At 34.2% G+C, this 18,024-nt stretch overlaps 1 protein-coding gene and 1 long non-coding RNA gene across 3 annotated transcripts in view; both read left to right on the forward strand.

The window, feature by feature from the left end:
- egr (eiger) overlaps window positions 1-15,763 on the forward strand; it is a 33,365-nt gene extending 17,602 nt beyond the window's left edge. The window contains exons 3-8 of the mRNA XM_053757781.2: window positions 1,817-1,958; window positions 2,115-2,244; window positions 11,048-11,144; window positions 12,078-12,156; window positions 13,702-13,853; window positions 14,911-15,763. Coding sequence (XP_053613756.1) covers window positions 1,817-1,958; window positions 2,115-2,244; window positions 11,048-11,144; window positions 12,078-12,156; window positions 13,702-13,853; window positions 14,911-15,183 — 873 coding nt within the window. The 3' untranslated portion in view covers window positions 15,184-15,763. The remainder of the gene's footprint in view (window positions 1-1,816; window positions 1,959-2,114; window positions 2,245-11,047; window positions 11,145-12,077; window positions 12,157-13,701; window positions 13,854-14,910) is intronic.
- LOC128677147 (uncharacterized) lies at window positions 3,370-8,073 on the forward strand. Of its 2 annotated transcripts, XR_008405508.2 has the most exons (5): window positions 3,370-3,986; window positions 4,179-4,382; window positions 4,666-6,657; window positions 6,856-7,049; window positions 7,342-8,073. It is a non-coding gene; the product is annotated as an uncharacterized LOC128677147 (long non-coding RNA). The 2 variants fall into 2 exon arrangements; XR_008405507.2 differs by having other exon boundaries at window positions 3,370-4,382.
- Window positions 15,764-18,024: the final 2,261 nt, after the last annotated feature.

Below are 18,024 nucleotides of genomic sequence, written 5' to 3' on the forward strand. Positions count from 1 at the left end.
AGAACGGCGGCCGCAGCTCCACAAAACGCAATATTGGGAATAATTCGGATGTCGTCTACCTGCCCTGCCGGGTGGTTCTATTCTTACTATAATTTTTTTTCTGTCAACTTGCATTATTTGATTATAGAGACTATATAATAAAAGCTTGTATAAAACAACTAAAGAAATTTGTGGAAATTTGTTGATATTATTCTTACTTAAGCAATGTAACAGTGACACAGCTAGATTAGATTTATGGAAATTAATTCTATTGCGTTTCTGTTATTTATCACCATAAATGATACATACTGGCGATGATTATTTACAATCATTTTGTGTTTTAACAAATCATAAAAGAAAATAATAAACATCAATAAATAATTATCACATAAGAAATCTGCCCGGGGACAGAGTAAGAGGTTAGAAGAATTATTATATGTACCTACTATATACAATGAAAAAAATCTTTGACGGTAAAATAAAAGCAAGACATATTATTTCTTAATTAACTCCAAAACAATGCGATAACTTGACATATAAAAACAAAATGAACCAGAATTACGTCGACCTACAAAGATAGTGCCACGAAAATAAACAAAAGCGGCCCGAATGTTTACTGTTGCCAATATTATCTGTAATCGTTGTTAAAGGTGCTCTTCCATCTTTGATAACTGAATAAACAGTTGATAAATTACAATCAAAAAAAAAAAACATTTAATAATTTCTGGGGTGTCCCGAAATTTTAGTCACTTTTCAAACATACGATCGTAAATCGTAATATTGAGAATAACGCTGCCAAAAACAGAGACAGAGATACAGACACAGTCGAACTTTTAAAACTCCACTTAAAATGTCATGCATGTTCTGCACGGAATAAAAGATAGTTTCGCATCTCAACTAAATTCTTATGCAGAAAACTTGAAAATAAATATAATTAGGTATATAACAATGGAAACTAGATATACTTACTTAAAACAAATGAGCTACAAAATGCATTGCATTCATTGTTTAGTTTATGAATGTATTGCCCATCCATGTAGGTATGGCACGTACATATATTCATTTAATGTCACACATTTTAATTGGAGTATGGACACTGATGTTGGTGATAAAATTATTTTTCCTAACAAGTATTATGAAGAAAATCGTATAAAAACTCTTCAGCTTAAAATATTTTACCACAGCCTAGTGGAGAAGGACCATAAAGTTTTGTTTATCTCTCAGCTAATGGGTACTGATACTTGGAAGCTTTTGAGATGTGGTTTGATAGCTAATTTATATTCTACCACATTAATTAGCAATTTAATAATACTTTTTTTTATTAAATCAGACCGGTTTTTATCACTCTTCGATGAAATATTATTATGGCCAGGCTGTACTGGTGTATTGAAGGAAGAACTCAATTGTACACACTCAAGTACATTATGAAAAATCGTATTATTGTAACGCATAAGCATTCCTATTCCTTGTCACAAACATTAAAATTTCGGTGTAAGCGTTCGATCTCGATCAAGATGCGTTGGATCAAGATGGAAAACGATATAACTGGTTCTTGGTTGGGAATTTACTTATTTATTATTTCCTTACAGTTCTATTCCTCGTCGCTTAGAGTCGTAGTCACTAACTAAAGTGAAACACAACAACATTTCTGTTGCCTTTTTATTTCACACTGTTTCGACCTTCGATTTTCATTTATTATTTATATCTCCCGCTACATAATTATTCATAACATAAGATATGTATTTACTACTATTTGTAAAGTTTTTGGAAAAGTCTAACAAAAATTATTCACGCATATGAGAATTAATTCTCAAAAGTTGACGTGTGTTGTCAACAGATTGGCACGACCAACATGGTGAAGCTGAAACCCGCAGACTTCGCAGACTCAGTGCTGTTCGAGAAGGACGACCAGGCGCTCATCAACAACATCAGGCAGATCAAAAAGATGATTAACGAGAACCCTGAGAACCCCGATATAGGTTACTATAATTATTAACTTATATTGAAAAAGTTTATTATTCAACGTATAGACTGGAGATAATAATTGACGGATATATTTTTTAAATAATGATGATTGTAAAAATAAAAAGTTATATCTGGCAAATGTTCTAATCATAATTCGAATTTTCTAACAGGGTTGCCGACGTTGCCGACATCCACGGAACAGCATTTGTCGCGCGACAAACGCCACGTGTTCCCGGACACGACGTCCGACGCGGTGGAGCAGGTCGCGTCGCCGCGCGTTTTGGCTAAAACTGATGAGAGGTAAGGCAGCATTGCAGACATCTACTAGGCGTGTGGTTCTGATAATTACTAATCCATAGAAGCAGGAACTCCACAGGAATACCTATGGACGCATAGTTATTAGGTGATTAAGAGATACAAATCCTTTGCAGCTGATATGAAATGCTAGCATACCCAAAGAGATTGATGTCAGGCAGGAGGCCGTAAAATCACCTGAGCTTTGGAAATTAGCGGTAGACTTAGTTTTAAGTTTTTTTTTTTACCTTGTCGAATACAGACTTGAATTTGAGTCACACCAGAATCAGAAAAATGTGATGGATTAAATTACTGGGCTAACTTCCACTAGATACAGTTACCGCGAAAAAAGTCTAGACATGACATCCGGTGGCAAGGAGCATGGGCGTGTTGCTCTATGGATGATATAAACATTTGGGTTTATGGTGCAGGACAGATAACTATGGGTACCTATATTAATATAACTATGTGATTAAAAGATTACTCTGCTATACTAAACAACTCCATTTCTCAACAAAGAATGATAAGAATAAATGATAAGGATACCAAAAAAAATTTACTTAAAGTAATAACACTGCTAAATTGTAATGTTCTTAAAGGATTTCAGAGAAAATTATTCTAACAATATTTTTATTCCTTTTGAGTCAAGAGCAAGACTAATAATTTGCTCGGGGCAAGATAAACTTTGTATACTTAGAAAGTATCTTCAAATACACGGACTTGAGCCACCAAATAACTAATGAGTATTCTGAAATATAAGAAATTAAATTAAAGATTAAATACATAAAAATGCAAAAGACCGCAAATGTTATCAAATTACATCACCAATCCGTCTAATTTTTTTTTAATGTTTTGATATCTACTTTTCTAGGAAACCGTAAAATATTGTAGGTAGTATCCAAACCTATGTAATTAACAGGAAATAAAAATAATTATACTTTTAATAATAAAAATAATTTAAACTATTATTTATATTTGTTCTATAAATTATCGAGTTCGAAATTACCCTGTTTTAAAACAGATTTTATCGCTAAACCCCACTTTACGAGGGCTAATACAATTTCGGTTAAATATAAACACCAATAAACCGATATCGACTCAATGGCCTGCGAAAGAGATCGTTTTCCAGTGGGCTTACTCTCGAAATCAATCTCAATCTCAATTTAGTCTCAATGCAATTCCAATCACAATTTTGTTTGTTACTCTTGAAGTCATTACTATTGCGATTGTATTGGCATTGGGATTGTCTCGTAATTGTCGATTCCACTGTACGTCAACATGACATCAACCTGTCAGCCACGGAAATAGAACAAATGAATGAACGAAAACTTTAATAAAAATTATAAAATTTAAGTAATTTTAAAGAAAATTATTTATATTCAGAGGTACTTTTATCAAAAATGCTTATTTCTTACTAATAACATATTTTTTAGACAAGAATGATCAAATTAAATTTTTGAATCGGCTTATTTGGCTGTATGAGTTTATTCCTGTGTCTCAACATGTGTAGAGTTTACAAAAAAAAGTCATAACATAAAACAACCAGCCGACGGCCGGTTACACTTACTTATTAAACCTATACAAAAAGAAATAAATCAATCAGCTGAAGCTGAAAATCCATATTGTGTTTTAAGTGCTCGGCGCTCTTAAGTTTGTGGGACGAAGTTACCAAAAATGAAGTTTAAAGTTGCTACAATATTCACGGCACAACAACGTTGTTTCTTCTTTGTTTACACTCCGAAATTAAGGTACGTATTTTTATTAGTATGTATGTTGTGAATGTTTATTATTAACTAGCGATTTAATGTTGTAAAAGTGATCTTAAAGTAGAATAATATGCTGGGCTAAGGTTAGCTAGCAATGAAATACTTGAGTAAAGTTAAATATCTATCAATATTAGTCATGTACTAAATCATAATTATTTCCTTTTCATGGTTTAGTATTGGGCAGAAAAGAAGTCTGCCTTGAAGAAGCTGTGCAACGGGCTCAGTCCATGAGGCGCACTGGCGGTAGCTTAGATATGGTGCTAGGGCTGTCACTACTTTTTATTTATTTGTGGCAGTCAGTGGCAGTCATGGGTGGTGGGTGACTCTCTTGCCACAGGTACCAGGGGAATAGCTGTAGACCCCTTTCCACAAAGTAATGTGAGTAAAATAAAAAATTACATTATATTTGTTTATTCATTATAGTATTGGTCTTTCTTATGCCAAAAGGGCTTGAATTTATTTGTAACAAATGTTTATTTAAATTTAAAAAAATACATAAATTATAATAATGATCCGCTGAATACATTCAACATTGAAATAAAAGTTAAAGGAAAAAATTATAGTAAAATAACAGTAAAAAACAAATAATTCATTTTGCACACAATTGTAATATACATCTAATTCAGTTATGTGATATATAATAACTTCCTTTCTTTTGCAGTCTCGCCCTTCTAAATTAATAGACCTGCCATCCACATCACAGGCTGCCACTGAAACCCTGGAAATAGAGCAAGAAATTCATATTCATAATCCACAGCCTCCTGTGGAGGCAGGGCTGCAGGTAGAACACAGCGAGCAGCAAGGTGAAAAAAGTTTTGTAGGCATTATATGATTCCATACTAATATTTATGAAGTTTTGTGTAGATTTTTAAATGTTATTTAAATAATAATTTATTAATTATTACAAATTATATTAGTGTTCTCTGTATTTTAGGTCAATAAAGATTATAAACAATAAATATATTTTTTAAATAATGATTGTTTTTATACTTCCTGTGAGGATATTCCCAACCAAATATTACTCATTATCACACACCACATGCTGCCCACAATTGTCGCACAAGATTTGCTCTAGCTTCTATACCCCTTTGCAGCTCTATAGAAGCTCCATCTCTTTCTTGTAGTGCAGGTTCTACATCAACAGTTAGGTCTGTATGTTATTAGGGTTCTCATCATCTTCCACTATTAAATGTGCCCGGTTACACATATTGTGGAGCATGCAGCAAGTGTTTATAATTTTTGTTGCTACAACAGGGTAATAATGTAACACTCTATATATTATGTGTTTATGCAGAACACTCGGGCTGTTTAATGCTGCACTCACATCCCTCAATGCTCGAGATAATGATTGCTGTGACATGGGAGTACCTAGTATCCCGCCAGTCGCAAAGAATGAAAGTGCTATTAGTATCTGTAAACCAAAACCAATTTATTAAACACAGGTTCTTTTGTGTTTCAGTATCACAAACAAACACATAATTTCAAACAAAATTACCTTGTATTTTTTACTGATATCATTTCTCGTTTTTGTAGTTTGCATCAAGGGTTCAAATTCTTAGCACAATCCATAAAAAAATGCCTTGGTGACACAATAATTTCGCTTAAACTCGTCGTCAGTCATAGCAAGGGTTTTATCGGCGTATCGAGCATTCCTACGCAAATTACGAGTTTCTCGCGAATCCTTCCTATAGACATCACTAAGAATTACGCTTTGCAACACCAAACGAACCATTTTATGCACTTTTTCACAGCTAAAATGTTAACTCAATTCTAACAAAGTTACTCTTTCGCTATTGTTACAATATCCAATAACAACACAATTTCAACGCAATATGGAGCTGTCAAAGTGGCTTCAAGAGTAACGATCTCAAGTTCCAAAACTCAATCCCAATGAAATTTAGTTCATTCAATATCCGCACCAATGTGGCGCTAGTGTTAAATTCAAGAGTGCCAAATGACGTTTCTTGCATTGAGATTGGGATCGTATATTGGGATTGTGATTCGAGAGTAAGCCTCCAGCAGGCTTACTCTCGAAATCAATCTCAATCTCAATTTAGTCTCAATGCAATTCCAATCACAATTTTGTTTGTTACTCTTGAAGTCATTACTATTGCGATTGTATTGGCATTGGGATTGTGTCGTAATTGTCGATTCCACTGTACGTCAACATGACATCAATCTGTCAGCCACGGAAATAGAACAAATGAATGAACGAAAACTTTAATAAAAATTATAGAATTTAAGTTATTTTAAAGAAAATTATTTATATTCAGAGGTACTTTTATCAAAAATGCTTATTTCTTACTAATAACATATTTTTTAGACAAGAATGATCAAATTAAATTTTTGAATCGGCTTATTTGGCTGTATGAGTTTATTCCTGTGTCTCAACATGTGTAGAGTTTACAAAAAAAAAGTCATAACATAAAACAACCAGCCGACGGCCGGTTACACTTACTTATTAAACCTATACAAAAAGAAATAAATCAATCAGCTGAAGATGAAAATCAATATTGTGTTTTAAGTGCTCGGCACTCTTAAATTTGTCGAAATTAATTTTTGGGACGAAGTTACCAAAAATGAAGTTTAAAGTTGCTACAATATTCACGGCACAACAACGTTGTTTCTTCTTTGTTTACACTCCGAAATCAAGGTACGTATTTTTATTAGTATGTATGTTGTGAATATGTTTATTATTAACTAGCAATTTAATGTTGTAAAAGTGATCTTAAAGTAGAATAATATGCTGGGCTAAGGTTAGCTAGCAATGAAATACTTGAGTAAAGTTAAATATCTATCAATATTAGTCATGTACTAAATCATAATTATTTCCTTTTCATGGTTTGGGCAGAAAAGAAGTCTGCCTTGAAGAAGCTGTGCAACGGGCTCAGTCCATGAGGCGCACTGGCGGTAACTTAGATATGGTGCTAGGGCTGTCACTACTTTTTATTTATTTGTGGCAGTCAGTGGCAGTCATGGGTGATGGGTGACTCTCTTGCCACAGGTACCAGAGGAATGGCTGTAGACCCCTTTCCACAAAGTAATGTGAGTAAAATAAAAAATTACATTATATTTGTTTATTCATTATAGTATTGGTCTTTCTTATGCCAAAAGGGCTTGAATTTATTTGTAACAAATGTTTATTTAAATAAAAAAAAAATACATAAATTATAATAATGATCCGCTGAATACATTCAACATTGAAATAAAAGTTAAAGGAAAAAAATATAGTAAAATAACAGTAAAAAACAAATAATTCATTTTGCACACAATTGTAATATACATCTATGTGCATAATTCAGTTATGTGATATATAATAACTTCCTTTCTTTTGCAGTCTCGCCCTTCTAAATTAATAGACCTGCTATCCACATCACAGGCTGCCACTGAAACCCTGGAAATAGAGCAAGAAATTCATATTCATAATCCACAGCCTCCTGTGGAGGTAGGGCTGCAGGTAGAACACAGCGAGCAGCAAGGCGAAAAAAGTTTTGTAGGCATTATATGATTCCATACTAATATTTATGAAGTTTTGTGTAGATTTTTAAATGTTATTTAAATAATAATTTATTAAATACAAATTATATTAGTGTTCTCTGTATTTTAGGTCAATAAAGATTATAAACAATAAATATATTTTTTTAACTTAATGATTGTTTTTATACTTCCTGTGAGGATATTCCCAACCAAATATTACTCATTATCACACACCACATGCTGCCCACAATTGTCGCACAAGATTTGCTCTAGCTTCTAAGGGGTATCCCTTTGCAGCTCTATAGAAGCTCCATCTCTTTCTTGTAGTGCGGGTTCTACATCAACAGTTAGGTCTGTATGTTATTAGGGTTCTCATCATCTTCCACTATTAAATGTGCCCGGTTGCACATATTGTGGAGCATGCAGCAAGTGTTTATAATTTTTGTTGCTACAACAGGGTAATAATGTAACACTCTATATTTTATGTTTTTATGCAGAACACTCGGGCTGTTTAATGCTGCAGTCACATCCCTCAATGCTCGAGATAATGATTGCTGTGACATGGGAGTACCTAGTATCCCGCCAGTCGCAAAGAATGAAAGAGCTATTAGTATCTGTAAACCAAAACCAATTAAACACAGGTTCTTTTGTGTTTCAGTTCACAAACAAACACATAATTTCAAACAAAATTACCTTGTATTTTTTACTGATATCATTTCTCGTTTTTGGAGTTTGCATTAAGGGTTCAAATTCTTAGCACAATCCATAAAAAAATGCCTTGGTGACACAATAATTTCGCTTAAACTCGTCGTCAGTCATAGCAAGGGTTTTATCGGCGTATCGAGCATTCCTACGCAAATTACGAGTTTCTCGCAAATCCTTCCTATAGACATCACTAAGAATTACGCTTTGCAACACCAAACGAACCATTTTATGCACTTTTTCACAGCTAAAATGTTAACTCAATTCTAACAAAGTTACTCTTTCGCTATTGTTACAATATCCAATAATAACACAATTTCAACGCAATATGGAGCTGTCAAAGTGGCTTCAAGAGTAACGATCTCAAGTTCCAAAACTCAATCCCAATGAAATTTAGTTCATTCAATATCCGCACCAATGTGGCGCTAGTGTTAAATTCAAGAGTGCCAAATGACGTTTCTTGCATTGAGATTGGGATCGTATATTGGGATTGTGATTCGAGAGTAAGGCTGCAGGTCATTGAATTGCTAAAGCAATTATAGCTTTACATAGTTTCTATTTTAACAGTGACATTGTAATATTTAATCATAAAAATATGACCGTCGGGGTCATTTCGTATAGAAATTCAAAAAACACCGCTCTCAAACCGGGTCTGCTTCATTTGGGACATCACCTATTCTCGGAATATTTTACCATTGAAAATTTGTATATTACTTACTTCTAAAAAAAATCTCATTCCAAATATACAGAATTCATGTAAAATGTATTAAAATATCCATAACATCCCTTGTTTTTCGTCGGGGATAACGAATATATATATACAATTATACATGTCATTGAATACCGCGTATTCCATGGAGATTCCAACCTCACCTGGCGGTGGTGGATATCAAATTCAGCCACAAAAATGTGCTCGAGTTTCAATTATACTGGTTCCTTACACATACTAGTTTTAAATAACATGAAACTCAAGACAATATCATTTTAAAAATACACTAAAGCGAATCTAATTTAATATTAAGGTAGATTACAATGTACCTACTTACATGAACGCTAAAAATGTTTTATTCTGTTTAACGTCGTACTTGCCGTATTATAAAGGGAATTCTAAAATACGTAGTCTCTTTAACTAGGAAATAATTAAAGATGAAATGGAATCTTAAAGGTCACCAGGTGGGAGTGACCACGTGATGAAGGCCGATACTATCCCACTTCTGTGTTCTTAATTATTTGGTGGTGTCAATACGAGATAATACCTAGTCCATACACCCACAGAGTATAATTTCAATAGGCACGAGATATTTTCGATCGCCATCGCCATATCGTCACATCTTGACTTTTTATTAAAACGAAAACCTTCCCTAAAATCTAATAATTTTCCGTTTGGGCGCCATCTTTCAACTTTTAAATTGAGAATGTAATAGGTATTATCATGAAATTGTGGGTATCAATATACATATAATAAAATTGAAAAAAGGCCAAATTTGTACATTGGATATTTTTTTAAAATTCTTCATGGAATATACTTAGTTAATGATATAGATGACGAAAATATAGTTTTGGAAATTTTTGTCTGTCTGTCTGTCTGTCGGAACGCGCATCATTCGAAATCTACTAGACCGATTTGCTTAAAATTTGGTATGTAGTACCTTATATACCGGGTTAACATCTTAGATACATTTCATCCCGGTAAATGGTCAGGTTCCCGTAGGATAATTGAAAAACTAATTATGAATGAAAAATGCCTCACAATCCCGGGTTAACATCTTATAGACATTTAATCCCGGAAAATGAGGCGGGTCCTGTAGGAAAATTAGATACATTTCATCCCGGTAAATACGTGATAAAAAAATTACTGAGATTTTGCTATGAAATTCACACGGGCGAAGCCGCGGGCAAAAGCTAGTTCACAATATTTTTGTGAAAGTATCACGTACAATTTATATAGCTGAACATACCTACATGTTCACGAATTCACAATATTCTTGATAAAAACGATGTCTTCTTTCGTCACTTTATTTGACGTAGTCTCAATTCTACTACTTATCTCCTTTTATCTCGAAATAGAAACCAACAAATATATATATTTTTAAACAATGCAACCTCCTCCTTAGATAGTTTGTAAAGTATCTAAGGTATCTAAAGTGCCAACGATAATGAAGCTATGATAAGTACACTAACTTAGATTAAAATCTACAAGCGTGCGGTCTTTGGAATACTATATAACGTTGTAATATTCTACCAACTACGAGTGCCTCTCGACGGCCGCTAAGAAACATCAACAGTACCTACTCAAGTTTTGATTACTTCTTGCAATGTAATACTCAGCTGAAATTAATTACTTGGTAATTAAATTTATGATTACGTTTAATTTGAAGATGAAAAGAATTCGTTACATTTATTTGTAATTTGTGTTTCTTTAGGACTTTCTAACCCTTTTCCGGGTCACCCACTGTGGTAAGGGATGGGGTGGATAGCTAGATAGCTATTGTTTTTAGCGAATACTTCTGTATTTTTTATTGATGTACATTATTTGAGGAAAAACAACATGGCCTATGTTTTTTTTGTATTGATTAATGACAATAATTTATTAAGAATACGAAAGCGATAATTCAATTTATTTATGTCAGGTCCATTAAATTGACATTCTACATAATGTAGTTGTCGACCGCATATATTATGTAGTTAGAAGCACGGAATATTTTCATTCCGGAAAACACTACTATTTCCTTGGAAAATTGGCTGTTTGTTAATATTAATATATAATATTTTTTTAATATTGACTTGCCTGCACCGCTCCCAGTTCAAGTAGGTAGACCTTTTCTATAGAGACAAATGAGTAACAAAATGTTCATTATTTGCAGACGTAAAACCAAGAAGTTCTCAGCGAGCCTGGACAGTTTGTCTACGAAGCCGCCCATGCATGCCGTCGTGCGGACCGCCCGGAATAGCGACAATGAGGTATATATTGCTTAATGTTTAAGAAAATAACTATTACATAGTAGCTTTTGCCTGCGGCTTTACCCGCGTAAGTGAACAGTTATTTTTCCAGAATGAAAGATAGCCTATATGTCCTTCTCAATAGGTACTTCGACCTACATGTATGCAAAATTTCAAGAAGATTGAGTAAATCGAGTAAATCCGTGTTGTTCAAGGACTGATTGAGTTTACTTACCATCAGATAGGTTAGGTAGGTACCAACAGGCATTCTCGTTTGCCTGCTGAGTTTGTTATAGAAAACTGGGTCTTCTAATATGAAGTTAATTCGCAATAGGAAAGATCCTCATTCCCGAACGGTAATGTTTCCGGGAAAGGTTTTGTTAATATATGAAAAAATCGATCGGTAACGGAACCACCGCCATTGAATTGGTGTACTGCGTGGAATATGTTTATCTTCTTTGTATAGGAATCTTCTATATGAAGTTGTTTTTGAATGCCACCGCTGTGTTTAGCACGCCTGTTGTATTGCAGCCGTAAATCTAGTCGTATTTAGCGTTTAGTTGATACCTCAGTTAGGATTAATTGCTTAAACGAGACGAACTTGTTGTTTTAGATAATTTGTTTTAGTTTAAATAGTATTAGCAGCTGTCTTTAAATAGTATTACTTATCTACTTAATTACTCGTACTAAGAAGTTACGGCACTAGCGAATTTGTAGCTCAATTATTTTTATCTTTAAAGAAATGACGTAACTTTATTACTGTACTTTTCCCTAAGTCATGAAAGGTTAATTTAAATAAACAAATCTGTTATTTGATCTTAGTTCGCTCCATCACAATATTTACCTTCCAATCGCGACGAAAATCTTCACAAAGTTCCTAAGCCTTATTTATCCGATTGAATTAACTAGGTATTTTGGTAATAACATATTGACAAGAAGTGGTTTGGCTTCCAGGAAAGGCGGCCGTTCATCGCGGCGCATTTCCATGGCAACACCTCCCACCTCAGCCCTGAAATACACGAGCATTATAAAGGTAAGCTGTGTACCGACGTAGGAAGAAATGTACAATTTTAACTGCCGTTATTATTAGAATCTGGAAGAGGTAGTTCCAGGTATAATCGGCTGGATTTGAGAAATTATGTAGTACTAATTTAAGTAAAGAATACAAGACATGAATGCTATGACGCCGTTATATCTTACTTATTGGTCCTGAAATGTGAGGAGCGCTAGTATTATATATCAGAATCGGCAAATTTAATCTCAGATTTTTGCTTTTCCTTCGGGTGACAATAAATAATATCTATAGAAATATAAATATAGAAATCTTTTTTGGTGAAACTAAATGTATAAACAACGTATAATAAATCGATTTAAATAAGAAAATTTAACCTAATTTTATTAGTGTTGTCATTATTTTAATTTATACGCATAATAATTTTAACTTAAAATTATCGAAGACATTTATTTATTTGAATTATATGTTGATGTTCAATATGACTAAAATTGAGAATTTCATCATTTCATTCATCAGACAGTGCCTATACTAATCCATGTTGGGTCCACTTCTCATGCACGTGGCGGGCCAGTAACTATATGTATAGTTTTAATGGGATCAAAACTAAGCAATATTTAATACAAAGCAACATTATATGCCAAGGTGCTTTGAAATGTAGAAGGTATAGATGCAATAAAAAAATATTACCAGCGTAAGTAATGCGATAAATTATGACGACCTACCTGACCGACTGACCTACTCGGATGTTACCTGGTGTCAGGTAAAGGTTGTTAGAGGTACTTTTCAGATACATGATAGCGATAAATAGAGGTACATTATTTCTAGGTTTACATTACAACATTAAAATACTGAAGATCATATTGTCTTTTCAAGGGCGTCTTTTCCTTTGTCATATAGAAACTTTAGCAATATCAGAACTTTAACTACTTACTTTGTAATTAATGACAGGCTCTTTCCTTCTTGGAAACTAAAATTAATCTTTATTGCTCTTGAGAGTTAGAACTCTTGTGTAATTTCTAGGGTTCCGTAGCTTATAACGTACATATAGTTTATTTTCCCGCAGATTTCGTATGAAGCGAATAAGGGTCACATGCCTTTATAGCTGATAGACTATAATCCTATATATAATATAATATTAGAATCCTCAAAGGGGGTTGACGTCAGGCGGGCAGCTGGTTGTAAAAGCCTAGCAAAAATTCAAAATGTAATAATTGATTTTTTACGCGCGTACACGCCAGGATGAAAGTGAGATAGTTTTTCCTACAGATAGCATCACATCGTTGTCCGTTTGTTTGCCTATTTATCAAGACTATTTTGTTCAGACACATACTTGTTCTATACATCATTATACACAGGATAGGTACATTGTGTTTTAAGGAGGACTTAACAATAAATAGGGGTACATAACGCGAATTGAGTACACTATATTGGATTATAGATTCGTTTAAAACTATTGTTGAATGAAATTACTTACAGTATTGTCTGAAGGTAATCTGTGTGCCTAATAAAATAAAATAAATTCAGAATTATAATTAAACAGTAAATATTTATCTATTGTTTCAGGTAACGGCCTGATTCGCGTGGCTCACGGCTCACACCACGACGTGTGGTACCCCTCGCCGTGGACGCTGGCCTCCCCCCACTCTCGCCCCACGCTGACCCGGAGCGGGCACGTGCATGTCCACCATACTGGAGTATACCTCGTCTATGTCCAGGTAATTCTGATTCACGCAGTCCCACCACTGCCACCACTAAGTTTCGCTACGGTTCTGAATTAACTTTATGGGGTCTACAGCTCCTGGGTAGAGAGAGTGTGAGGCAAATAATACTAAGTAGATCCGTTTATCTCCAATAAACAGTCACTGAAGATAAATATCTATATTTGTAATGAAAATGTGATGAAAAAACATTATTGATGATTTTAATTTCGGTTTTCATAAACCAATCACGCTCGATTAGGGACTCGCTACAACAATTTTAATATATGGGAGATTCGGGGATACACTAAAGCTAAGGGATTGTACAACTGTTTACAAATAATATAAAATACCGTTATGTAGCAAAAAAAATATACTGCCAACATAATATAGTTTACAATATTGTAGTTTTCAGAGCTGAAGTTATTCAGATAATTTCGAATTTATAACCATGTTTACATTCCTGTACATACATTTATATCCATCGTTAGATAAACTACGCGTACCAGCTCCTTACGCTAATAAGATATATTGATTAGTTCTACTATCTTCAAAATTATGTGGATGTGTTTATCTTATCTAATCTTTGCATCTGGTTTATGAATATAGCAATGATTCACTTACCCAAAAAGTTAATCATGTGCTTGAATTTGGCGAATTTTCGATTACAGCTCTGTGCTGTACCAACGTGTGCATTTAGCACATATTAATGCATTTAATTGCATTTCCCTATGTATATTACTCTGTCATTCCACATCGGCTGTGTTCGGTTGGTTAGTTAGGACGTATGGTATATTTATGGACATATTTATAAAGCCTATGGATGAAAAACAAATGATGATACCTAGAATTTGAAAGATAACAAATATTAATTCCGCTAGTATATAATTTTAGTTTCTTGTCAACCTCGACTCTGGCGTGACACGTCTCTCTGGCATCTGAAAGTGTTTTCGGTTTCTTCCGCCGTCGTAAAGCGTCAGAACCCAGGATCCGATTCCCTACTTTCTCTTCTTCATCATCGGCGCGCATATCGCACTAGATTTTTTCCATCTAAATTAGCCAATATCTTCCGCAGATATACTACTTGGACAGCCACGACGTGGTCTCCTGGATGCTGCACCGCAATGGCGCCGAGACGCTGATGCAGTGCGCGCAGTCTTCGCACTCCGTCGACATCCTCGACAAGCCCAACTCCTGCTTCTCGGCCTCCGCTCTCTTCCTCCGAGCTGGTGACAAACTCTCGGTCAAGAACACCGGCGGCGACCGGCACTCCCTCATGCAGCCAGAGAAAAGCTTCATAGGCCTCATCAAACTCGCTGATGCTGAAGATCCAGACCAGGAACTATAACAACCCCTTTAACTCCACATCCACTAAGTTAACTTATGACATTATGTTTAATTATAATATAATGCAGGAATTGATGTCCTTTGTGTTGTTATATGGAGCTTTACAGAAAAGTGATATTTGTTATAGTCAAAAGAGTGCCATTGTTGAAACAATACTTTGTAAGAACAAATTAGGTTAGGCTTCCTAAATGTAAATCTCGCTTCGACGTTTACATACTATAACTATCATCTGACAGAACCGAATTATAGGACTTCGAATAGTGTTTGAATTATCTAGTTTTTGGATGTATTTACTAATTTTGTTATTAATACAGTGAATGATCTGTTACGCCATTGATATTTTTAAGAATAGTATTAGATAACTTAGTTTTAATATTTTAAATCTCGTTTTATCATTGGTTAATATCATATTTTTCTTTAAAAATATTCGATATGGCCAGTGTTATAATTTTACACTTACAAGTTTCGTAATTTATTGCTAAGTATCTACTATAAATTAGATATGTTATTCATATTTAATAAATGTCTTGGACTTTATCTATATTGATGTTTTGTATGAGAATATAAAATATACCACAAAATGGAATTTCATTTAAACGGTTCCAGTATTTTCTCTGTAAAAATTTTCACGTTTTAACTTCTTACACAAACTTTGTGAAATTTCGCATACATATAGTTTGAACTATGGAGAAGACAATAGGGTACTTTCCATTGCGAAAAAATATATGTGCTCGTGGGAAATGTAACGCGGGCGAAGTCGCGGGCTAAAGCTGGTTATACTATGTTTACAAACATATAAATCGAAACAAATGTTTTAGATAAACTTTCAGTATTTCAGTAGATTACATTACAGGATTACAGTTAGGTATCACGGCAAAGTAGTTTTCGTAGGAGCTTTGGTTTTCCAATAATTTTACCTAATCCTTCTAAGAATTGTTATGAATCCCTCAACATCTCGGCAGAAATTGTAAGTAAATCAAAATACCACCCCGAGTAGGTACCTAACCTACTCGGGGTGGTATTTTGATTTATTCCATTAAATGTCCAGAGACAAAGGTCAAAGAGCGGGTGCTATTGCTGCCATTCTGGAATCTTGTCTATCCTTTATTGAATATTGTATCTGTTAGGTATTTGAGTAGAGTACCTCTCGCTTCTCAAATAATTTGAAATAGGTAATTTTAGCTAAAATATTTTCGCCATCGCACTTTATGATATTTGAAATTGCTAGAAAGAGACAAAACATATTTTAGAATATGAATAACAGGGTGAGTCACAACTACAGTTCGTAGCGACATTTCAGCTTTAGGCTTTATACGTATTCGGTACAAAAAGATATACAGGTACAGAACACAAATAGAAGCCTGTCAACAAGCACTTAGCGAATTTTCTACAAAAAAATAAAATATCCTCGGCCAAAATCGAGGTAGGTACTAACACCAGCAATATTACACTAACAAAATTTGCGTCCATTTGCTGCGTATCACGGCCTATCTCGTATCGCTACGATCGTACCTACACAGATTACAACTGGATTTGTACCCCCCACATTCACGAAGCTTTAGATTGTGTTATGCTTTTGGATGTAAACAGGGAAATATTATTGAATTTTGTCTAAAGGGGTACTCGACGACCTTTTGTAAATGGAGAAATATGTTTATTTATTTGGTGCTTAGTGTATTGCCACGATCTTTTATAAATGAAGAGATTTTTATTAAAATTTTATCCTGGTAGTGTAATTCTACGCCTATTACAATTCCAAGCTATTAGTTTTCATCATATTCCACCTTTAGCATATAAAGTAATTCGAGAACTACTCATGCCAGAATCATCAAGACAAAGCTTATCAAGTTAAAGCTGCTACTGAGCATTAAAAGTTAAGTTTTTATTTACCTCGCAAGAATTAGAAAAAGTAGAAAAGCTGACACTGGGCTCCGACACTCAATGTCTGCGGAAGAAACCGGGACAATGCTCAGACGAAAGAGAGAGTCGTGAAAACAAAACAACGGCAGAATAACTCGCTTAGTTGAGAGAGAAAGAGAGAGAGAGATAGTCGTGAAAATAAACCTTCTTTTCGCGTCGCGGTAGTCGGGTAAATATTTGTACCTTCGGTAGAATTTCGGAAAATTCCATTTGATGATGGTAATAACCAATATCACAAAAAAGGTAAACAATAAGTATCTATTTACTTTTTCTGCAACAGATATCGACGGTTTCTACCCAAAAGTATTAAATATTACAGACGAAGTTAAATGAGAACTAACTCCGAGTCGTTTGCTTATAATCAACAAAGCCCTTCATTATTAGTTTCCGTTCATTTGTTTCTGGATCTGCCCTTTGTTTGTGGATCTGTCAAATTATATTCAGTGGTCTATATAATTACCGCAGATTTCTGAATTCATGCATAAAAGATTGCAGGATACAATTTAGCACAAGAAGCGAAATATTGTCACACACACAACACAATTTTTAGTTACTAGGTAGAGAACATTTCTAGAACATTTCTATCAAAAAAACAAATAGGTTTTCAAATCCTTTCATTACTTTCCTATATTTGAAAGTAATGAAGGGATTTGAATACAGGTGTGCGATACAAGCTTTTATTTAACTTTCAATGTCATAATGTCTCGGGTGGAATCTTGTAACTCAATTTTAGCAGATATCTTCAACAGATTGAGCCAAAATTTTGTACTTACACAGTTTAGTTTAAATGACAATGTATTATTATGATATGATAAGCATGATCAGATGGTGCACCTAGAAACGGCTTCAGACGTGGGAACTCATCAACGGTTTACTGCACAGATTATTTTTGTCACACTTTGAATGCAATGAGATCTCTGAA

This window comes from Plodia interpunctella, chromosome 2, assembly GCF_027563975.2.
Source record: "Plodia interpunctella isolate USDA-ARS_2022_Savannah chromosome 2, ilPloInte3.2, whole genome shotgun sequence".
Lineage (NCBI taxonomy): Eukaryota > Metazoa > Arthropoda > Insecta > Lepidoptera > Pyralidae > Plodia > Plodia interpunctella.